The 18909-nt window shown below is 35.4% G+C and overlaps 1 protein-coding gene across 6 annotated transcripts in view; it reads left to right on the plus strand.

Moving 5' to 3' along the window:
* SCAF8 (SR-related CTD associated factor 8) overlaps nt 1-18909 on the plus strand; it is a 202140-nt gene that overhangs the window by 65874 nt on the left and 117357 nt on the right. For 3 of the 6 annotated variants that reach the window (XM_034669365.1, XM_034669366.1, XM_034669362.1), the window contains 8 exons: nt 790-890; nt 3199-3312; nt 4476-4632; nt 6533-6666; nt 8287-8431; nt 11092-11160; nt 13618-13836; nt 14575-16701. In XM_034669365.1, coding sequence (XP_034525256.1) covers nt 790-890; nt 3199-3312; nt 4476-4632; nt 6533-6666; nt 8287-8431; nt 11092-11160; nt 13618-13836; nt 14575-16028 — 2393 coding nt within the window. In that variant the 3' untranslated portion in view covers nt 16029-16701. Of the gene's footprint in view, nt 1-789; nt 891-3198; nt 3313-4475; nt 4633-6532; nt 6667-8286; nt 8432-11091; nt 11161-13617; nt 13837-14574; nt 16702-18909 lie in introns of those variants that run through there. The other 3 variants (XM_034669361.1, XM_034669363.1, XM_034669364.1) reach the window with 1 other exon arrangement.

The following is an 18909-nucleotide window of genomic DNA, read 5'->3' on the forward strand; positions in this document are numbered from 1 at the left end:
CTGGAGGCCTGTCCCATAATAGATAAAAGATCATCAAAAGGCTGGAAACTTTGTCTTTAAAAATGATATGGATGTAAATCTGGATTTATTAAAATTCCGCAAATGTATCATCTGTTGTAAATATTTTCCAATTAAGTGTTTTCAGGAAAAGGAAATGTTCATGGAGGCATGAACAGTACAGCTTAAAGTAGGTGAGATACCTCATGTGTAGGTCTGTTTCTTAAAGGGAAGTGCTTCCTGCAAAGTATCTTTTTTTAAGTTTTTCATGATAACAAGTTAAGGAGTTCCAGTTCAGCCTTTTCCCCCTTGTATCTCCATGCAAATTATTTCCTTAAGGATAAGGTGCTGTTTTCAGATTTAACTGTTGATTAGAAAGAAATAATCCACTTAATCATTCCAGCACAGAAAGATTAAAGGTGCAGAGATAGGATTTGCAGTAAGAAATGTTTTTGGGACTTTGTTGCATATTGGAATTACCTACAGGATTTTAAAACTCCCAATTCCCAGTCTGTTGTACCCCATAACCCTTTGTCTTTTAGGTTAAGACCCGGGTATCCATAGGTGATTAAAGTGTGCAGCCACGCTTGCGAACAGAGGTTGATCTGCAGTACATGTAGATGGGTATCTGGGACGTTAGTTCATTTTAAGCCTAACAGATAAAAATGTCACTGAAGTGTTTTAAATACCCATCTTAAATCTTGTTGTTATTAGTGCTTTTTCTTCAGCTGCTCAAAAGAAATAGCTGTATCTGTGTGATTCAAGTCATTTGTCTCTTTTGTGTCTTGACAGTATGTAGTACTACTTTGTGGGTTGGTCAGGTGGATAAGAAGGCGACCCAGCAAGATTTAACCAATCTGTTTGAAGAGTTTGGACAAATTGAATCCATTAATGTAAGTATCACTTCTTATACAATAGTTTAAGATTAAAAATACATATGCAGAGGATTTCCAGTCAAACAAAGAGTCACTTTGGTTCCTAATGAGCCCAGTAGAGTATCTGTCTTTAATAATGCACATCTTTATAAGGATTATTTGACTTTAATCATTTCAGTGTTTATTTATACTGCTGTTTATCTCCTTAATTTTTCTTTTTTAGTGAAATTCTAATGAAATGTTCTTAAGAGGTTTTATAGCAGTATAGCTAGCACTTGGTTCCTAAAGTCATCCAGTGTTTGGGTTAGCAGGAACCCTATCTGTAACCTAGTTTAATTCCACACCCTCCCTTTTTTTGGTAATGAAAATGAGGAAACTGAGTCCCACAGAATTGTAATCACCTACACATGAGCACATAGGTGGTAGTGGAGACAAAATTGGATTTGGGGTCCCAGTCTTTGTACCAGTCCCCTTCCTCTTCTCACCACCTCTTCCTCTCAAAGCAAACCTGAGGCAAGAAAACTTGTGTGGTCACAGCACCTCAGTAACTTGACTGCAACTCTTTCACTCCTCAGCTCACTTTCTTTCAGTACTTTTGCTCCATCCAGTCTCCTTCTTTGAGTATATTCTTCATCCTCAAGCTCTGTTTTTTTCCCCTGGGTCTAAAACTAAGTCATGGAATGTTTTATAGAAATTTGTTTGAGAAGCCTTCTAATTCATTAATCCTCTGATTGTATTCACTGTTAGTATTTTTATGTCTCTTGGACTTTTATCATTTGCCACGAAATTGGTTGCTTTTCCTTTCTAGTCTTAGATCCTTATGTGACCAAACTTGACTTTTCCTTGTTAATAACAGCACTCTTCATTGAATTGTTTGACCATTTCGTATACTACTTTCAACCGTATATGATCTCATTGGAACCTCACAAGAAGCTGGTTAAGTAATTCCCATTATTGTTTTACCAGTGAGGAAACTAAGTGATTTGCCTGAGTTGCGCAGACAATAAATAGATGATTGGTTGAGCGTTTCACCTTATGAGTTTCATATTCTTCTCTCTACACCATGACTGTGCTGTAGGGTTTTCTTACTCTTTTGTCTTTTAAAATTTCACCTGTCAAAACATAAACTATCTGCTGGAGTCCTTGATCCTATAACCTCTGAATTTTTTTTCTACTTTTCCCCTACCTGAGATGTCAGAAGTGTGTTGACAGTTGAAAAAATAGGGATGCCCAAAATCAGTGTCTTTAGATTCTTATTAGAGTACCACAGTATACACAGGTGATTCTAATGCAGAGTCAGAAATCACTGCTCAGAATGGATCCTGAATCCAAGCAGCATTTGGATTGTCTATTACTTGTGTCATTTTTGGCCTTTCTTGTTCCATAGTCATTTAGGCATTAGTTTGCCTTGCCCCCCCCTTCTGTATTACCTTTTTAGAACATAGTACTTAGAAATAATAGGCACTGAGTTATTTTGTGAACTGAAATGTATTGAATGGCTAGTGATAGAATCCAGGATTTGAAAATCTGATGGAAAACTTATAAACGTTTCACTTGGTTTTGGGGGGGAGCTTGAGAACTGAGTAAAAAGTCTGTTCGATTTAGCACTTAGTGGGTCATTGCTGAGCTTGAAAATTTTTCAGTCCATTGATACAGAGTTGGGTCTATACTGCAGAAGAGGAAGAAGTATATAAGGTGTTAGACTTCTTTTTTGAGAAGTTTGTTATTAGAGTTTGGAAAGTAGCTTGAAGTGAACTCTGAGTCAAAGTGAAAACACTAAGGCTGTTTTCTTATTCGTGTTAAAACCTTTGTCCAGAAGCAGTTGGGCAAAATAAGTTTTATACAGTTGAAGACCTTTAGTGTTATCATTTGTTGTAGATTATAGATTTTATATTAAGGGTAAGATACTTCCCCAAACAAAAATCTTTCTCACATTACTCAGTATGACACTTGTTGAATAAATTGCATGCTTTCAGGTATGTTGGTCATGCAATATTGTTTTCTTTTTATCTGGTGGTATTACATACATGTCTTTTTACATTTTTTGTTTTAGTATTTATTGTGTATTAGGAAAACTTTGATTGACATGTGATATTCAAGATTTTGCTTATGTTATGACTTAGAGTGAGACCCAACTAGGTTTTGAATTCTTTTTAAACTAAGTAGTTAACTGTACATGGATTGTACCAATAAATAGCCAAAGGAAGAAGAGGGAAAAAGCATTCAGTCTTAGTAGTCTGTGGTCTGTTTCATTAAAACCATACAGTAACGTCAGAATGAATGCCTTATGTTTACCCTTTCTAAAGAAAAAAATTTTTTTTAATAGATGATTCCTCCCAGGGGCTGTGCTTACGTCTGCATGGTTCATCGACAAGATGCTTTTCGGGCTCTTCAGAAACTTAGTTCTGGATCATATAAAATTGGGTCCAAGGTCATTAAGGTGAGATTGGAGGGGAGGGACCCATGTTCTTCTTTTACTGGATTATTAGAATGTTCCTGTATTTGATTCATCTTCTTTTTTAATGTTATGGGAAAACCTCTAGAAAAGTTTATTATTTCAGTATTGTTGAGTTATAGAAATTAGAAATAGGTAAAGTAAAACTTTAGTCAAATGATTCTTTGAAATCACACTTACAGTTCAACATTTTATAAGCAGAACTTTCTCATTTTTACAAGTTCTTTCTTTCCTTTTCTTTCCTTTTCCTTTCTTTCCTTCCTTTTCCTTTCTTTCTTTCCTTTCTTTCCTTCCTTTTCTTTCTTCCTTCCTTTCTTTTTTTCCTTTCTTTCTTTCATTTTTAAGGAAATCTCCATACCCAGTGTGGGCTCAGACCTGTAACCCTGAGATCAGGTGTTGCACACTCCACCAGCTGAGCCAGCCATACACCCCAGCAAGCTTATCTTTCATTCACTACTTCCTCATAATGCTTCCTAATCATACCTTTTTAATTATATTATTATTTCCTCGTTTTTAACATTGTGTGTTCTACAACCCAGGCCACTGTGAAGGGTTTATTAAGCATATTTTTGTTTTCCTTTTAGTCTTTAAAACCGAGTGTTTATTGTGTATTTTTACATTTTTACTTCTTGTGACTTAATTTAAATTTTATTTCTGCTACTTGAAGATAATTTATTACATCAGTTTCTGCAACTGAATTAGAAACTTTCAAGGTTAATATGCCATGTGATTTGTCATTTCATGGCAGAGAGTTTCCTCTGTGTAAAGTGTCTCCTTTCTTAGACTACCAAGATTTTGTTTAAATTATGATAACTATTCTAATTACTGCTAATGTAGGTTGACATTTTTATGGTGAAAAGTAGATTTGGATTGTTCTGGAAATGCGTTTTTCAGTTTTAGTAAGAAGTGGAAATACATCCCATGTTATAAATGCCATTGCTGTCTAATGCACGCTTTATTTTAAAAACAAAAAGAGGATATATATGGAAAAACTACTTGGTTACTCTTATTTTTCTAGCATCCAGTGATGCTTTACTTGTCCAACTGATTTCATTTATACTTACATTGTTTACATATAATTTTGAACATTTTACCTGGTTTTTACAGTATACCCGGGCTTTCTTTTTTCTTCTCTTCATTCCTGATAGATTGCTTGGGCTTTAAACAAAGGTGTAAAAACAGAATATAAACAATTCTGGGATGTGGATCTTGGAGTTACATATATACCATGGGAAAAAGTTAAAGTGGATGACTTGGAAGGTTTTGCAGAAGGAGGCATGATTGACCAGGAAACTGTAAATACTGGTAAGAACACTAAGGGTGCTTTTATTGTTTAAAAAAAAGTATGCTTAAGTGGTCGTAGTTGATAAGAGTTGTGCATGATAAGGTGAATTGTGCTTATGTTATTTCCTGGATTCCATCCCCCAAAAAGGGAAAAAATCTGCAACACTGCCATTTGCACTGTATATGCTTAATAGGTCTTATTTCCTAAGTCAAGAGTATAGTGTTTTAGAAGTCTATAAATGTAGCATTTTTTCTGTATGTCTTTTAAAAAGTTTTGCTCTTTTAGAGAAAGAGTTGTGTATGTGGAGACTTTTTTAAACTAAATATTTCATTTACTCGAATTTAAATAAGAAATGGGGATGTAAGAAATTTCTTTGAAGAACTTCCTAGATTATTTTGATTTGTGTCCATATTGAGAATGGCAGGAATAGAATCTTAGTTTAGAGAGCTGTGGGTCTGATTCATGCAGTTCTAGAATGCTTATAACCAAATGATCATCTGGCCTATTTTTTTGTGTCTTTATTTTTAAAAATACCAGTTATAAATCCACAAAATGTTTAGCTTTTATAAACAGTAAGAAATCTTAAAATGGATGCTTAGAAAATAATTAAAATGTGGTATATAGCTTATTTCTTCACATTTTAGCTCTTTTACCAAAGTAAGCTAGCTAATTTTCAGGATGTTTTCATTCTTAGGCCAGTATAAATATTTTCAAACACTTTTTCAGTGTTTTCTTCTTGGCGTTTTTTTTTTTCCCCCTTGATGGATGTTTCTCCTAAACACTTACTCATTCAGTAAATATTTTAGTTCCTTTTGTGTGCGAGCCATGATTTTAGGAATTGGGATTATAGCAGTGAGACAAATAGACAAAAATCCTTCCTCTCATGGAGTACACATTTAGTACAGGGGTTGACAGCCTATATATGAGCCCATGGGCCAGATCCTGCCGGCAAGCTCTTCTGCAGAGTTTTATTGAAACACAACCATACTCAGTTGTGTTTAACCTATTTTTCATGACTTTTTTTTTTCAACAGCAGTTGAGTAGTTGCAACAGAGAACAACATATGGCCTGTAAAGTCTAAAATAGTATAGGAAAAGTTGGCCAACCCATGTTTCTAGTGGAAAGAAACAGATAATAAACAAAATTGATAAACTATATAGTATTTCTAGGTTGATAAGTTCTCAGAAGAGAAAGAGGGAAAAGAGGGGGGTTGACAGTATGGGTGTGGAGCTGTTGCAGTTTTATGTGAAGAAGATCTGATGGAAAGAATGATATTCGAAGGAGTGAGACGTGCAGCTCTCTGGAGAAAGAGCATTCAGTACAGAGGGAATAGTATGTGCAAAGTCTGTTCAAAAATTATGAGACCAGTATGGTTTGAGCAGAGTTAGTGAGGAACGAGTAGTAGGGGATAAAGTCAGAGAGATGTACAGAGAGACGGAGTCATATAAAGTCTTACTAGTCATTATGACGATTTTGATCTTTACATTGAAGGAGATGGAGAACCATTGGAAGAACCATGCGAGCTTCTCTGTTTTATTTTTGCATAGCTGTGTTTTCAGAAAGGTTTTTCATTATTGAGTTAATGCTTTTCCTTGTTGGTCTCCCCTTGTACCTTGTGACACAAACAGAATAAGATTGGATCCTCTTGTATCAGACAGCCTTTGAGATATATATCTAGGATATCCTCTGAATATTTTAGTATCTTTTCATTTGTGTCTTGTGTCATGCTTCTTTGGACTCCTTGGTATTCTCATCAGACTTACCTGGGCAAAACCTAGGTTGGCACCTGTAGTTGTGGACACATCTTAAAGATGTGCTAAGGTAGATGAGGGACGTAGAGATGAAATAAATAGATACACGGAAATAAAATGAAAATTTTGTACCTATCCAGAGGAAATCAATTTCAAATATTTTGTTTAGAGTGGGAAACTGTGAAAAGCTCAGAACCCGTTAAAGAGACGGTCCAGACAACTCAGAGCCCAACTCCAGTTGAAAAGGAGACAGTGGTCACAACCCAGGCAGAGGTTTTTCCTCCACCTGTTGCTATGTTACAGGTTAGTGCTGGGTGTTTTGTTATGTTAACGTGTTGTCTTACATTTCTGTTTTTACTCATGTATTTACTTCATAAAACTTAGAGAAAGTTGTCCAAAATAGAATAAATACAAGTTTAGTCAAGTAATTTTGGGGAAAATTATTATTTTTTTTTTAGAAATGGTGTCATTTATGTATAAATGTTTATTTATTGTATAAGTATTTATCCATGGTCTGCTTCTATGGCATTCACTATTCTAGGCACCTGGGATAAGGATACATCAGTGGAAAGAAAACCACACAAACCCCTGCCTTTATGCAGCTTTTGTTTTCAATAGGGGAGACAGAAAATGCAAAATAAGTAAGTTTATGAGATACTGTGGAAGGAAAAGGGAGTATGAGGGTTATAAGGAGTACCTGGATAAGGGCTTATGATTGTAAATAAAATAGTCAGAGCAGACTTGAGAATGTGACATATGAACAACAACTTAAAGTTGCTGAGGGAATTAACCATGTGGCTACCTGAGGAAGAGCACTCACTGTAGGCAGAGGGAGCAGCCAGTCCAAAGGCCCTAGGCCAGGAGTGTATTTGGTGTGTTCCGGAATAGCAAGTGGGCTAGGAGTGAAGTGAATGAGAGCCAGCTTAGTGGAAGGGAGAGTTCTAGAAGGACTTTGGTTTTCACTCTGAGATGGAGCATTATTGGAGGAATTCGAAGAAAGGAGTGACTTGATCTGGTTTTAAAGGTTTTAAAAGATCTGGTTTTAAAGGATTTCACTGGCTACTATTTTGAAAATAGACCAGTGGGCATTAATAAAAGCAGGGAGACCAGTGAAGAGACCGTTGCAGCAATCCAGATGAGAGCTGATGGTGGCTCAGACTAGACTGATGGCAGTAGAGAGAATGCGAGGTGGTCAGATAATTAGGGGTTATGTGATGGTGTGTCCAGTGGGATTTGTCCATGTGGCATGATGAGACTTGACTTCTGAGAAAGAGAAGAGGTAAGGTTTTTGGTTTGAGAAATTGGAAAGCTGAAGCTATCCTTATCTGAGAACAGGAAAGACATTTGGGAGTTCAGTTTTGTACAAGCGAAGTTTGGAGTGTCTTTCAGACAACGAAGTTGAATAGACCATTGATAATATGAAATTTAGGAAAGAGGTACACCCACAGTACAAGTAAATATTTGGGAATTATTGTGCCTAGGATGAGTAGAAAATACCTATGCTAGGAGTAGAAAATTAACTTGGGAGAAATTCACACCATTTTGAAATTGTTATTGGCGTGCTTCCTAATGGTCAGGTTGCATACCATAGCTGGGTACTATAAACTTAGTGGGAGGTGGCAGTTTAAAACTGATCATGATATTCACTATTCAGGCAGGTGCCCATTGCTTACATCACTTGAATGTAAGATAGATTTCAGTCTCCATGTATGCTGTCCTTTGAATAATACCGCCTTGCTTTTACCCCAAGTTAAAGTCAATTTTAAGTATGCGAGAAAGAAAATAACAGAACAACTTAATAGAGTGGTATTTGCTATCTCCCTTAGAAAGAAATATAAATTATTTACCTTTAGTTGTTCCAAGATGTAATCATTCCCAATGAATAAAGTGATTTATGGACTTTTTATTTTCTGTCCACAAAAGATTCCAGTAGCGCCAGCTGTGCCTGCAGTTAGTTTAGTCCCACCAGCATTTCCTGTCTCAATGCCAGTTCCTCCTCCTGGATTCAGTCCAATCCCTCCACCTCCTTTTCTGCGAGCGAGTTTTAACCCTTCACAACCACCTCCTGGTAAGGAATTTTCATCTTGTTTTAAATTATATATATATATATATATTTTCTAAGATTTTATTTACTTGAGAGAAAGAGCACGAGTGGTGGGGAGGGGCAGTGGGGAAGGAGAGAAGCAGGCTCCCCACTGAGCAGGGAGCCCAACATGGGACTCAGTCCCAGGACCCTGAGATCATGGCCTGAGCTGAAGGCAGATGCTTAGCTGACTGAGCACCCCAGGAATTTTCATCTTATGTGTACTCTACTTAGAATACCATTCATTCATTCATTTTCATTCATTTAAAAACTTTTTTTTTAATTTATTTTCCTTAAGTAAACACTACTCCCACATGACCGCAAGATCAAGTCACATGCTCTACCGACTGAGCCAGCCAGGCGTCCCACAACATCATTCAAGTTATTATTTTTCCAGGTTAAAATGCTATAGAGCATTGTTCTCAAACCTTAGCATATGTAGGGATTACTTTTACTTCACTAAGACTGAGGTGGGGCAGGACAATTGTATTTCTAACAAGTTCCCAGGTGATGCAGATGGTTGAAAGACCAGCATGGAGGAGAAAAAATGGAATTCTTTAAAAGCAGTGAAATATTCTTAAAATAATTTAAAATTTATGTTGAATTTTTCGTATCAGAATTCTCTGTAGTTATCACCCATTCATCAGGAAGTATGCATTAAATTATATAGATTATTCCTCCTAAAAATCATGGTTTTCATTTTTGAGATAAGAATTATAATCTGTCTAAAAATGCTAATCAAATTTGTAATACTTTTTTTGACGTTATAAATTTTTGATGAAAGTTCCTTGAGTCAGCATTTCTAGTTTAGAAACTATAGATTACTTAACATACATCAATTGAATATAAATGATAGCTTATGTAGCTTAAAGATAGAACTTTTAGTATTAGACCATGGGAGGATAGAAGAATGAGGGAGAGGCACAAGGGATTAAATGATGCATGTTGTTTTTCAAAGCTATTTTTATCTTTCTTTGAACTTCATGAACTCTTTGCATATTGTAAGAAAAGAAGTACTTTGATTTCTATAATTTAAGTTCTTTACCAATTGAACAGAATTCCTAAAAACTAAACATTATCTGAGAGTGGTTGTAATTTATTTGTCATAACATAAAATTTTACATTGTAATTAAATATATAATTTGAAATTGATGCAGATCTTATAAGAATTTTATCTTTCTTATATGTTAAAGATTAGAAAATTACTTATTCAAATATTTTCTGTATTTGGATTCTGAATTAAAATTTTTTTCAGAAGATGTATTTTTTTAAAGATATATTTTATAGAGAAAGAGAGAGCAGGGGGAGGGGCAGAGGGAGAGGAGAAGAGAGACTCAAGGAGACTCCATGGAGTGCGGAGCTGGACATGGGGCTTGATCTCACAACCTTGAGATCATGATCTGAGCCAAAACCAGGGGTCGGGTGCTTAACTTAACAGCACCACGCAGGCATCCCTTGAAAAGATAATTTTAAAGGATTATTTCAAAAACCATACCACATAGACTTTGTAAAGTCATTGTCTAGCATTTGTTTGTTGAAAATCACGTATCCTTATTTTTCCCTTTTTTTTAGCCACTGCTTTTTTTTTTTTTTAAGATTTTATGGTGGGGGAGGAGCAAGTGAGCCCGGGGGAGGGGCCAAGAGAGAGAATTTTCAAGCCAACTCCCCAAGGAGCATGGAGTCTAACATGGGGCTCAGTCTCACGACCCATGAGAATGTGACTTGTGCTGAAACCAAAAGTTAGATGCTTAACTGACTGAACCACCCAGTTGCCCCTTTAGCCACTGTTTTTAAATTGAATTTAATGGTGGCTCTACATCTTAAAAATGCAAGGAAACAGGTCTATAGTTTGATCGTTTGACATTTAAAATTATTAAACAGTTAATATTAAATGAAGGTTTATTTCAGTGCTCAAAACATAATAAAGTAACACCCAAGGTTAATGAAAATATTTTGATCTAGTAGATAAACAGAATATAAATCAAAGAAATATGATAGCACATTTTACAGATGACATTATTGTATATAGTGTTATCAACAGCTTAAAATACAGTATTTAACTCCCCATGTAGTCATGTGCTAACATACAAAATAAGTTGCCTGGCTTGTATTAATCTTTGACTTTGTAGCATCGTAGGGAGTGCCACTGGACTTAAAAAATGAGCAAGTAAATAGGACAGGACATGATCATGATAAGAATCTCTATGTTTCACTTAGCTTACTAAAGATCAAATATAAGGTAGTGTTTATATAAAAGTGATTTTTTAAAAAAGATTTATTTATTTACTTATTTATTTTAGAGAAGTGTGCACGTGAGTGTGGGGAGGGAGGGGCAGGAGGAGAGGGAGAAAGAATCTTAAGCAGACTCCCTGCTGAGCACGGAGCTTAAGGCTTGATCCCCCCACCTCAAGATCATGACCCCAGCCAAAATTAAGAGTCGGCCTTCCAACCAACTGAGCCACCCCGGCGCCCCTAGAAGTGATTTTTTTAAATGAAAAAATATATTCACAAATACGAGGTCATAGTAATGGAAGACTGTTCTAAGAATGTAGAATTTCATTTATAGCTATTGAAATCTTTGAGTTAAAAGAAGTAACTCTTACGCTATTTTATTTTTGGTCTTTTTTTTTTTTTTCCCTGTGTAGGTTTCATGCCACCTCCAGTTCCACCACCTGTTGTACCACCACCCAGCATTCCACCAGTAGTACCAACATGTGAGTTTTCTACTTGGGGAATTCTCTTTATTCATGGCAGTGTTAACCTGTTGAATCTCATTCTTATGAATTATTGTTAATTTTTTTATTATGAATGTTCTGGACAAGTACATTTTTTGGTTAAATGATTTCTAAAAAATTATTATTATATGATAGTCATTGATATTCAGATTTGCTCTGTGGTCTCAAAATGTTGTTTATAATTGGTTTTAGTCAAAATTCAAAGAAGAGTCCCCAGATCATATTTGGGTGGTTTTTTTGTTTTGTGTATTTAATGTCTTAATATAGGGCAGTCCTGTGGCGACCTCCCTTTCTTTTTTAAGCCTTTATATCTTTGATTTGTGGAAGAAACAGTCCACTTCTATTTGCAAGATTCCAAACAGTGGATTTGGTTTTACTTCTTTGTGGCATCGAATTTGTTCCTCTATCTTCTGATTTTTCTGTACATAGGAAGTTTTTTAGCTCCAAAGGTTTGCTTAGAACCTGTTTCAACATTTTTAGCAACAATATTTAACTGGTTGGGTGCTGTAGACTTGATATTACATCACATCAGGAACCATGCAGTTTTTTCTCACCCCACTTTCAGTGGTGTTAAGATGGATCAGAGCATGCAGATAATGGAACCTGGTCATTAAAAAAGTCTCCCTTCGTATTTTCATCTGATGTTTTCATCTACTGATCATTATTGCTTTTTAATCTACTTTCCATTAGTTGCAAAGTGCTAATCTTCTGCATTTTATAATTTTTCCACATTTCTTAACCTAGAATTTTTCTATTAAAAAAACCTTTCTTACCAACTAGTAGTATTTAGTTATCTTGAGGTACATTTGTTCAGGAGAACCATGGTAGATGGTAAGTTCTCGTTTCTAAGTGCCCTTTTCTCAGCATAATGAGTTTAGTTGTACAGGTATTTCCAGTAATATCTAGTGACTGCAGGGGAAGAGGCTTTCTCTTATTTCTCCTTCTCTTTCTCTCCCTTTCCTCTTCATCTCTTTCTCCTTCATTTTCTTTAGTGTTTATGGAGTAATAGAGTTTTATTTTAGAGCAGTTGCATTCAGTTTTCTTTTTGAAGTTCAATTTGTTTTATCTTTAGACAGCAAGACCTTTCATAGTTGCTTCTCTATTCTTTTGAGATGACTACATCAGTTTTTGGAGAGCTTCATAGCTTTTTGTCCCAATATTGGTTCAGAGGACTTTTTTGTAAGGACAGTATATGTGACCGAGAACTTACCTATTGATAATATAATCCATTTTCCTTATATTTATAAACTCTTTACTTTCGTGGTCAGACAGGATTAGGATCCTTCTTTTTTGTTATTTTTGGTTATTTAGGAAGAATTCTTTATTCTTCCTAAAAATTAGGAAAGTGTGCAGAAGCCATTTCTGAATTCAGCATTCACAGAGATTCATCCTAGAATTTACCTCCCAGTGACGTCTTTAGTTTATTCATTTTAGAAAATCTGGATCAGTTGAATGGAGAAAGAGAAATACAGCCATGTGTCAGGTACTCTTCTAGTTGCTGACACTATCTTGTTTAATTCTCATAATTCCCATACATGATCGCAGGTGGTTTTATTCCTATTTTATAGCTCCATTATGTGCTAACAGTGTGTCTAGGTAAGTTGGAGTTAAATGTGAGGATAAAACAGTTCTTAAAATTCCCAAGTAAATGATGTAACTGTATTGTGACATAAACTGAACTAAAAATTCTGATGGTTTAATTGTGATTTTTATTTTCCTCTAGTTCTGTTTTTTAACATATGAATGACATACACTTAGGGGGTTTTTCTACTCATTCTTTAAAATGGAATGTTTATACCTTTTTATTTGTAGTCTACCTCTTCTTAATGTGATGGGTTTCTAACCTCATTTGATAAGATGTAGTGAATATAAGGACCCTAGTACATTCTAATTTCAAGGGGATTGAGCAGATTTGTATCATTATATGTATTTGTCAGTCTGCATGAATCATTTCTGTATATTCAGAAATTCATGTACTGACATTCTTGGAAATTATGATTTTTTTTTGTATTGGAATTTTCATTGTCAGTACTGGTCCTTATTTTACTAAACTTTTTTGTGAAAATATTTCTAAAAATTATTGTTTTCCCTTACTAAAAAAAAATAAAGCTTTCTAAATGTAATTTAGCCTTTTCTTGATGACTTGTCATTTTGAGCATCAATTATTGTATAAAGTGCTAGGTAGTAGATGTCAGTAAATGAAGCAGTCAAACTGTAAGAAGTTCGTTTTCATTATAAATAAAAGAGAGGGACTAGAAGAGAATTCTTCTATGTCATTGGTAACTGAGTAGTCTTACCAAACAATTGGGGAGAGAGGACAGGAAGCCATTTAAAACTTCAGCAGAGCCAGTGTTGGTCATGGTTAATATTTTTAACTTAGCACATGAATTGCTTGCCTAAGTAAATCTGAAATATATTTTCTCCCTCTTTAAACAGCTTTAGTGCAGCCACCATTATCCATGACTCCAGAAACTGTCAAAGATGTTGGATTTGGTGGTCTTGTTTTGCCGGGTGGTTCTGTTGCCAGCAGTCTTGCTACTTCCACTCTTCCAGCTGGAAATGTTTTTAATCCTCCAACTAAACAAGCAGACCCTGAAGAAAAAGTACCTCATCTTTTAGACCACCAGATTTCTTCTGGTGAAAATACCAGAGCAGGTAAAACAAATAAATAGATTCCCCAGAAATACATAGTTAAATCAAGCACTGCTTCTCTATATTAGTGTTTAATTCTGAGATGCCATGCATTTGTAACCAGTTTAGCGCACCAATATTGAAGTGTTATAGTGTTTAAAAAGAGAGCGCTATCTCCTAGAATTTCTCTTTGAAAAAAGTGGGCATTCTGTTCAGGATAGTAATAGATTTTGGCACTTTTCTTTTCGGACCTCTACTCCTCCTTTTTTTGGCCTGTTGGGACTGCTTTAATGTGTTGGTATAAGAATACAATTGCACAAAATATGTATACTTAAAGATAAGAATTAGCAAGTATTAGGTATGAATAACTTCTGTCCGGTATTCTCCAACTAGGTCTAAAAGATAAATATATTTGAAAGTAGCAAGTTCTCTTTTATGGCACCGCTGTTAGTATATTAAAACTTGTTTGTGCTTTAGAAACATTTATGTTAAAGGTGGAGAGTTACTATAATACTTGTCATTTTTAAGAGTTCTATGTAAAGATTTTTAGGTAACACTCCACTTATGTTTGAATATTTAAATTTCACTATGCATGGTATTAATAATTTTAATTTTTGTTTAATACCTAGTGTATCTTGATCCTTCTGGGATACAAGTAGTTGATTACCTCTAGGCTCAGTAATTATAGCATTAGTAATTACAGCAGTTTCCTTTTATATCAGAATGATTTTTTGTGTGTTATTTTTCCTCTTTCTGTTTTAGTGATTCCAAATGATATTCCAAGTAGCCCTGCAATTTTAGGAGGACAACCACCAAATGTGACAAGCAATTCTGGAATTCTGGGAGTCCAAAGACCAAATGTATCGAGTAATTCTGAAATTATTGGAATCCGGCCATCTAATGTTTCCAGTAGTTCTGGGATTATTGGAGCCCAGCCACCAAATATTCTAAATAACTCTGGAATTTTGGGACTACAGCCACCAACTGTGTCAAGTAGTTCTGGACTTCTGGGAGTGCTACCCCCAAATATCCCTAATAATTCCGGACTTATAGGAGTACAGCCACCAAATGTTCCAAATGCCCCTGGACTTTTGGGAACACAACCACCAGCTGGGCCTCAAAATTTACCCCCTTTAAATCTCTCTAGTCAAAGGATGCCCACAATGCCAATGTTAGACATTCGTCCAGGACTGATACCACAGACGCCTGGACCAAGATTTCCTTTAATACAGCCTGGAATTCCACCCCAACGGGGAATCCCTCCCCCATCGGTACTTGATTCAGCTCTTCATCCGCCTCCCCGTGGTCCTTTTCCTCCAGGAGATATTTTTAGTCAGCCAGAAAGACCTTTTCTAGTTCCTGGAAGACAAAGTGTAGACAATGTTGCTAATCCAGAAAAAAGAATACCACTTGGGAATGATAACATTCAACAGGAAGGAGATAGAGATTACCGGTTTCCTCCTATTGAAGCCAGGGAAAGCATTAGTAGACCTCCCCCGGTGGATGTTAGGGATGTGGTTGGACGGCCTATAGATCCAAGAGAAGGTCCTGGAAGGCCTCCATTAGATGGTAGGGATCATTTTGGAAGACCTCCTGTCGATATTAGAGAGAATCTTGTGAGGCCAGGCATAGATCATCTTGGTCGAAGAGACCACTTTGGCTTTAATCCAGAGAAGCCCTGGGGGCATAGAGATTTTGATGAGAGAGAACATCGGGTTCTACCTGTCTATGGTGGTCCAAAAGGCTTACATGAAGAAAGAGGTAGATTTCGGTCTGGAAACTATCGATTTGATCCTAGAAGTGGTCCTTGGAACAGAGGATTTGGACAAGAAGTTCACAGAGATTTCGATGACCGCAGAAGACCCTGGGAGAGGCAAAGGGATAGGGATGACAGAGATTTTGATTTCTGCAGAGAAATTAATGGAAACCGCCTTGGACGAGATAGAATTCAAAACACCTGGGTCCCCCCTCCTCATCCTCGGGTTTTTGATTTTTTTGAAGGGGCCACTTCTCAACGAAAAGGTGATAACGTGCCTCAGGTTAATGGTGAAAATACCGAGAGACATGCCCAGCCACCACCTTTACCAGTACAGAATGATCCTGAACTTTATGAAAAACTGACATCTTCAAGTGAAATAAACAAGGAGAAGAGTGACACAGTTGCTGATATAGAAAGTGAACCAGTGGTAGAAAGCACAGAAACTGAGGGGACATAATCATCACTCAGTAGGTAAAAGATACCTTTTGTAAAGTTGTCATCTCTCTGTAATAGATTAATGGCTGACTGGACCATAGTTGTTCACTTTTGTCTGCCAGAATTAAGTTAATCTGATGTTCATGTTCACCTTTCTCTTAAAATAATTGTACAACTGACTTGTATAGACATTGTTCTTAATATGAACATGGTAGGTAAACATTTTTTTATTTTTCTGATAAAATATAAATGTTGCCCCCAGATTCTTTTAACTTCAAGGAAATGAATAACAGCTTGTCAGAGACTTCCTATGGAAGAAAGAATTTTTTAGATACTACCATTAGGTTGGATATGGTAATAGATATATTTCAAAATAGCAAGTGGTGGTATATCTTATCCATATCTTTAGGCTGCTGCAGAATTTTAAGGTAATAGACAAAGCTGTGATATTTTATGCAAAGACTGGCTCTAGATATTTGAGGAGCACAATACAGAGATTTTAAAAAGTGATTTTGTAAAATCTACACTATGGTCTCTGTTTCTCCAAAGTAAGTGTTTGTGATTTGTTCCTCATACTGCAGTGAGTAAAAAAGAAAAAAGAAAAAAAAAAAGAGAAAACATAAATATTAAAGTACGTTTCAATGTTGGGTGAATTTTGTTTTTAGATGCCAATAAAACTTATTTGTTTGATAACAGTGTTCTAGGAATTGTATTTTTTTAATCTACAAATTCTTAAAACCCTGGATCATTAGCAGCATGTGCTTAGTTGTTGCAGAAGTTTTTTATTACTCTTAATAACAACAACGAAGAACTGTGTGGTGGAAAAACATGTACCTTGATATAAAAATCATGCAGTCTCATTAGTATGTATGTAATATCTGTATATATTTATTGTGTAAGTCATACGTAGATTTTTCTGTTTCTCTGTATGTCTGTCTTCATGTACATACAGAGAAAAATAGTTGATAGTTTAGATAATAAAATATTCAAAATCAGATAGAAAATTAGAGAAATTTGGCTAGTTGACAGTGCTTGTAGTCAAAACTCTTAGCCTTTATGAAGGTAAAATAAGAACTATTGTAAAGAAATGCATTGGCCGTTTGGCAATTCTATTTTAATGTAGTTAGGCATGAAGCCAGAGTTAGCATGGAGCCAAAATTCACATGAATGCTTGCCTTGCTTTGTTTCACATTATATTTGCTATTCTGCATAGATAGTGCTAGTACTAAAGTACTTACTGGTCACTTGCTTAAAGTGAATTTCTTTAATTGCACAGAATGTATAGAGGTGTTGGTGGATTTAAAAACATTATATATATCATCATAAAACATCCACCATGTGTTTTGTAGGCTGTGGGTAACACTGTTCAGATTAGCCTCCAGGGTAAACTGAGTAGCAGAAAAATTGGGGATTGGTTTTCTATTTATTTTTGCTTTTAATTTTCATTTATTTGCTGTTTGTTTTTCCTTTGGGTTTTACATATGTATATACATATATATAAAACCATTGGTGTTTTTTTTGTTCCTAATGAAGGCTTTTATTTGGTCCTATGAATAGACATTTTTGTTCCCTGTGCATTCCCAACTATTCATCCTATTCAGCATTTGCTCTATTTCTCTAAAATTCTTAAGCTACGTTTGTCAAGCCTGCCCAAAGTAATGATAGAATACACCATCTGTGTAGAATTGGATTGTTTTTGCTTACCTCTTGATGATCTAACGAGTTTTACGGATGGTTCCTGGCCAAAAAATCAAGTCATTTCTTCTTATAGGTTCTGAACAGGAATAGTACATTATTTGTTTTGTTATGCGAAAAAGTGGCTAGGAGCGGAAATTGGGTGTTTATTTCTACGGTAATTCATTCCGGTAATTTGAATTGATTTCAGTCTTTTCCTTAGGAAAACAAGAGAAACGGTGACATTGGTACAAAGCATTAATGTTCAGGAATGATTAGCCTTGTCCTTAAGGAACTTATATTGACTGGGATTTCAAACTCCTTTAGTTGCATTTACCATTATTAAAATTAAGTGACATTCACTTGGATTAAGTAGCAATAAAAATGTAAGACTTTTTTAGTGACCTTTGATCCCAAGTTTTTTATCACTGTTGGGCCTTCATGTGCAAACTTGAAAACAAAATATATAAAAGTATTGCAGTGCTTCGAAGATTCTGGTGGTGAAAGTTAACCTAATCAGTTGTCAGTGCTGTATCTAGAATCCCATCTTGGAAGTGTGGGACACTCTGAAATAGTTGAAAAAAATTATGTGTACTTGTACTCACTTTGTTCTTACTTTGTAGTATAGTATTTAAGTGAAAGGATGTTACTCATCCTCATACTGAATTTCCAAAGTTGATATTTACGTTTGCCATTTCTTTAAATAATGGAGAGAAGTTAATTATCTTTCTTTAAGTTCGACGCAAGACCTATCACGTTTTTGATGCTTTTGATCCCAGTACTGTCCCTAGAATGCTAGCCTTAGAAATATGCAAGGAGTGACCTAACCACTTTAATAAAATTGTTCAAAGTGCTGTAGGCAGTATCTGCATTAGCCACCAAATCAATAGTGCTTTGATTTGTGATATATTAGAGAATGATATGACTCTCTGAGGTATTCGTAGACTACAGTTTAAGTAGATACTACTTTTTAAATGTTTTTTTTGTCTTTAAATATCTCATTAAACATTGGCTTCTATTTGTAGCATAAATACATATAATGCACTTTGATCATTTATATTGAAGTTAGAAATTTATTTTACAGCAAAGTAATCATTATTTGTAGCATATTGTATGTGGAATACTAAATTTATTTCAGTACATAGGATGGACAAATGCTTAGCATTGGGAGACAGAATAGTATAAAATTATTCACTTTAAACTCTGAAAATGACTTCGTATATTTGATA

The sequence above is a fragment of the Ailuropoda melanoleuca genome, chromosome 10 (genome assembly GCF_002007445.2).
Source record: "Ailuropoda melanoleuca isolate Jingjing chromosome 10, ASM200744v2, whole genome shotgun sequence".
Lineage (NCBI taxonomy): Eukaryota > Metazoa > Chordata > Mammalia > Carnivora > Ursidae > Ailuropoda > Ailuropoda melanoleuca.